The sequence below is a fragment of the Cyprinodon variegatus genome, unplaced genomic scaffold (genome assembly GCF_000732505.1).
Source record: "Cyprinodon variegatus isolate N-32 unplaced genomic scaffold, C_variegatus-1.0 Scaffold553, whole genome shotgun sequence".
NCBI classification, from domain to species: Eukaryota; Metazoa; Chordata; class Actinopteri; order Cyprinodontiformes; family Cyprinodontidae; genus Cyprinodon; species Cyprinodon variegatus.
Window position 1 is genome coordinate 495847 of NW_015151006.1, and position 4558 is coordinate 500404.

The 4558-nt window shown below is 38.0% G+C and overlaps 1 protein-coding gene across 1 annotated transcript; it reads left to right on the forward strand.

Annotated features, from left to right (window-relative positions):
- The first annotated feature begins 965 nt into the window (after positions 1-965).
- On the forward strand, positions 966-2395 carry LOC107095521. Its single transcript, XM_015391653.1, has 3 exons — positions 966-1080; positions 1159-1309; positions 1689-2395. Exons 1-3 carry the CDS (start codon positions 1041-1043, stop codon positions 2344-2346), a joined length of 849 nt encoding a protein of 282 aa, XP_015247139.1. The 5' UTR covers positions 966-1040; the 3' UTR covers positions 2347-2395.
- The last annotated feature ends 2163 nt before the right edge of the window (positions 2396-4558 follow it).

The following is a 4558-nucleotide window of genomic DNA, read 5'->3' on the forward strand; positions in this document are numbered from 1 at the left end:
GGAGAGCAAACAGGCCAGATCATGACACTGTGTGCTTCCTGTTCTACTATGAAGTACAGAAAAGATCAACTAGTTTAGTAAATTCAAACGATGGGATGAAAATGTCCAACATAAAATACAGAAAGCCTTAAGAAAGATTTCCAGGGCATTAAAGAAACCGTGCACACAAACATAGACTTTGGAAATGGCAGAACTGCCTTATATTTTCCTATCTCTACCTGTGACTTGCCAAGAAATTAGATTTTAAAGACATCATAAATGACTTTACCACTAAAAAAGTTCACCGTTTGGCATTTGGAGACCAAGTCTAACCGCATTTATGAAGTGAAGTTATCTATGACTTGTTTGGAGGACACAAAACATTTCTGTAAACAGCAGATTATTGAATAAAATAATATTCAAAGGAAAATGAAGTTTGCAGTGCAGTTTTATTTCTACATTTCTATTTAATATTAGTTGAAGGCTTGTCAGCCGAAGCTTTTTGAGATTTTCTTCTAAAATGATAAAAGCTTATCTATAAAACCTTGGGGTTGATATCAGCCAATAAGTTATGATTGTTTACTGTCAGTTATTTCCTGTATTGAATAATGTTAAAATAACCTTATAACATTTACCTTCAACAACCTTTAATTACACTTTATAAAGATTTGTCATCGAAACCATTTTTTTCCAACAAAACAACCAAATCGTGACACAGTGACTCTTCACTATCTTCCTACTAATATTCCACAAAGTGCTTCATGGACAGAGACAAATGCTCCCATGAACAAAACATCAGCAAGTTTATATCAAGCTGAAAGCTTAACATGATGTCCCTGAAGATGTACATCCTGATGTCCCGCCTTTGCGTTACGCAGTGACAGCACTGAGCTCAGCATCTCCTCCGTTCATCTCTGCTGCCTATAAATAGTGAGGAGGACACTTCCAGCCTCCATCAGCCAGCTGACTGACCAACAGGTAGGACTCCTGCTCCTCTACAGCACCTTCTCTGCAACAACCTGGTCTGAAAGAGCAAACTCTGGGGTTCTTTGAGAGCTGCCATGAAGGTCCTCGTCGCCCTCTTCCTCGTCTTCCTCACAGGTTTGAGAATCTTGATCCTCTGGTTAAAAAAATAAAAAGTCATTAGAAAGAAAATGACTTTAACTGTTTTCTCTGCAGGTTGTGATGCTGGACACCTTGAACCGTCTTTACCCCAGTGCCAGTGGGAATTCATGTATGAGGCTTTCTGGAGTTTTGTTAGCGCCGCTACAGGGACCTCAGCAGACTGTCTGCTGAAGATCAAACAGAGCCCTGCAGGACAGCATGTGTGGTAAGAGGAGAGCTGAAGCGTTTCTCCACAGCATCAAAGCTGGATGTGTTTCTGCTGAGAATAAGGCAGAGAAAGAATGCACTGATTTAATGTCATTATTGCTAAACTATGGAATCTTAACTTTCACTTCCAGGTCAGAAGGTGTTTGTATTTCTAACTAACCTTCACATGCTTCTTTGTTCGGAATATAAACTGTTTATCATTCTGAATAAAGCAGATTTCTTCCATTTGGTGCCTAATTACAGCCTGGAGTTTATTAACTGATGTTGAGAAGGATGATTAACACAGTGGAATATGTCTGATGAAAGTTAGCTGAATGAATGTTTAATTAAAACCTGAGAACAAGGTGTTAATCAAGGTTCTGTCTGCATCTCTGCAGCTCCCTCATCACACAGAGCTACGCCATCGTCCGCTGCTTCTACTATAGGGTGCGGGTTCACATCGAGGTGTGGATCAGCCATTTCCAGTCTACGTTCTGCACAGAGATAGATCAGCTGAAGCACGACCTGGAGGAAATTCTGCGCTGCCTGAACGCTGACTTCCACCTGCAGTTCGAGGAGCTGTTCCGTAAAATATGCTCCAAGCTGGAGGAGCTGAGGAGGAACGCCGCCAACTACATTATATGCCTGGATCCCGTAGGCTTGAAGAGAACCGTGCTGGACACGATCCAGGAGCTGCATGAGCTTCTGGATCAATGCTTCACCCACCTGGATACTCCCAACCATCGTCCTTGTCATAGTCACCGTTGTCACGGTTATTGGCATAGACGTTTAAATTCTTGGCGTAAACGTGGCTTTTACTTGAAAGCTAAACTGATTAAGAAGGTTGAGGCGAGGCTGGAGCAGTTTAAGGAGGTCATGATCAAGTTGGTCTGCAGCTTCGAGACTAAAATTACTGAAACCATCCACATCCTCACTAATAAGGTTATTCATCTTGGCAGACAATGTTGTGTCCGGCTGAATATATACTCAAGCCACCTGCAGAATGACCTGCTGTGTCTGTGGGAAAAATGGTCAGCATGTTATAACTATTGCTGATGAAGCAAACCACTTCAGCTGTCACAGTAGGCATCTTGTGTTCATTTGTTCTCAGGCTGATGATTTCCTGTTGAATAACTATGATGTCGATGATATTCCTTCATTAAAAATCAAAGCTGCATTACAAAAATGTTAATGTCATCTCATTTCTTTTTTTTTTTTTGTCACATTCAGATTTTTGGCGACATTTGAAAAACATTGCCTCAATTCTAGCTTCTGCTTTGAAGTATTTGGTTTCTCTATCATGTTTACATGAATCACACATGAAAAGCTGTCATCGCTAGGGGCAACTAAGCAGTGCAAAGGCTCTGAGCCAAAATTTAGAAGAAATGATTCAGCATCCAAGCTCTTCTTCCTGCTGTGTTGATGTTTTACTCTCAAGTTTAATTAAGAAGGTTTTACCAGTTTTAGAGTCTGATTTGATTCAAATCATAAACTCGTCCCTCATGTTGGGTTTTTTCCCCTGAGCCTTAAAAACAGCAATCATCAAACCATTGCTGAAAAAGAGACGCTTCGAAAAATGAATCCTGCAGAACTACAGACCCATCTCAAACCTGCTCTTCAGCAGAAATATTATTGAAAAGAACTTTTGATTCCTTCTTAACAAAGACCAGCTGCTTTGATCTCTTCCAGTCAGGTTTCCATGCCAACCACCCATTCAGACTTTTGGAGGCATGTGAAAAGGTTTTTCCTCACTTCTGGGTTTTGTTTTGAAATATTTGTAATTTAATTTGATTTTGCATGAATCACACCAAAATAATTGATCAATTATATTTATTTTATTTGTTGTATTCAAACAACTTATATTTTCCCCTTTTACCCAAAGCAATACATTAATAACAGGGGTGGATTTATAAAATTTGGGGCCCTAGGTAAAACATATCTAACAAAGAAAAAAAAAAAGAAAAGATATGAAAATAAAATATCTTTCCTTGACAGCTGAAATGCACATTTTAGTTTTGGTTTTTTTTCTACAAAGCAAACATAAAAGTAATACACAGGATTCATATTAGAGTTAGGAATAACAGATTAACTCAGCTTAGCAGCTTTTAACCTGAGTGAAGTTGCCCCCCCCACCTTCTTCAAATCAGACAAAATTAGTGTCAAATGTTTGTGTTCTGTTTGTGCAGCAAAGATTTTCGTTTGTGCTGCTTTGGATTTGAAGATATTAATGAAAATGTAAAGGTCAAAAGGTCAACCAGCCCCCCCACCTTATTAGAATTGGACAAAATTGGTGTCAAATGTTTGTGCAGCAAAAATTTTCGTTTGTGCCGCTTTCATTTTAAGATATAAAGAAATGTTTCTAGAGGTCATCAGAGGTCAACCAGCCCCCCCACTTTCTTCAAATCTTCAAATCCAAAGCAGCACAAATGAAAATTTTTGCCGCACAAACGGAGCTGAGTTAATTGACACCTATTTCGTCTGATTTGAAGAAGGTGGGGGGGCTGGTTGACCTTTGATGACCTCTAGAAATATTTCTTTATATCTTTAAAACGATAGCGGCACAAACGAAATTTTTTGCTGCACAAATGTTTGACACTAATTTTGTCTGATTTGAAGAAGGTGGGGGGGCAACTTCACTCAGCTTAGCAGCTTTTATTGTCCTCTGAAATTTATTGATTGTGATGTTTTGCTTTCTTTGTTCAGATGCTCCCACAAAGTTATTCCTTTCACAGAAACACATCACTGCTTTTCATAATTAGATTTTTGTTTTTTTTTTAGAGCGACATATGTAAAAAAGTGGCAGCCTGGTTTGTTCATGGAAGACATTCAACTAATGCTGACATGACTGATCTGGTTTGAGTCAGTTTTTTAGATGATTTTTAAAATAGTTTATGTTGTTAGCAAGGGCGTAGGTTTGATTTCAACTTTAATTATTACTTTTTTTTCACTTTGAAAAGGTTTGCATTTGAAAGACAGAAGTAAATCTGTGCCTAATTAACAAAATATAGTCTAAATGTGTCTGTTATATGTGGATTTATCCTGTTTTTTCTTTTGAAGATATACAATTGTGTAGAGCTAAAACCCACACTTATCTTTTAAATATTCTCTCTGTATCATGAAACAAAGCAAAGTAATAGATTCAAGGGACACCAAATAAATGTATTGTATAGTTACTCCATTTACCCATATCATGTATTTTTATCTTGGGCTGAAAGAATTCATCGGAATAGTCAATTATTGAAATGTCAACAAATATATTAATCAATTA

What these genes read in the sequence shown, in the direction of transcription:
- LOC107095521 (XM_015391653.1), top strand. Translation starts at nt 1,041, where the DNA reads ATGAAGGTCCTCGTCGCCCTCTTCCTCGTCTTCCTCACAG. An exon ending in CTTCCTCGTCTTCCTCACAG is followed by an intron (nt 1,081 to 1,158) that starts GTTTGAGAATCT and finishes TTTTCTCTGCAG; the next exon opens with GTTGTGATGCTGGACACCTT. An exon ending in CCTGCAGGACAGCATGTGTG is followed by an intron (nt 1,310 to 1,688) that starts GTAAGAGGAGAG and finishes GCATCTCTGCAG; the next exon opens with CTCCCTCATCACACAGAGCT.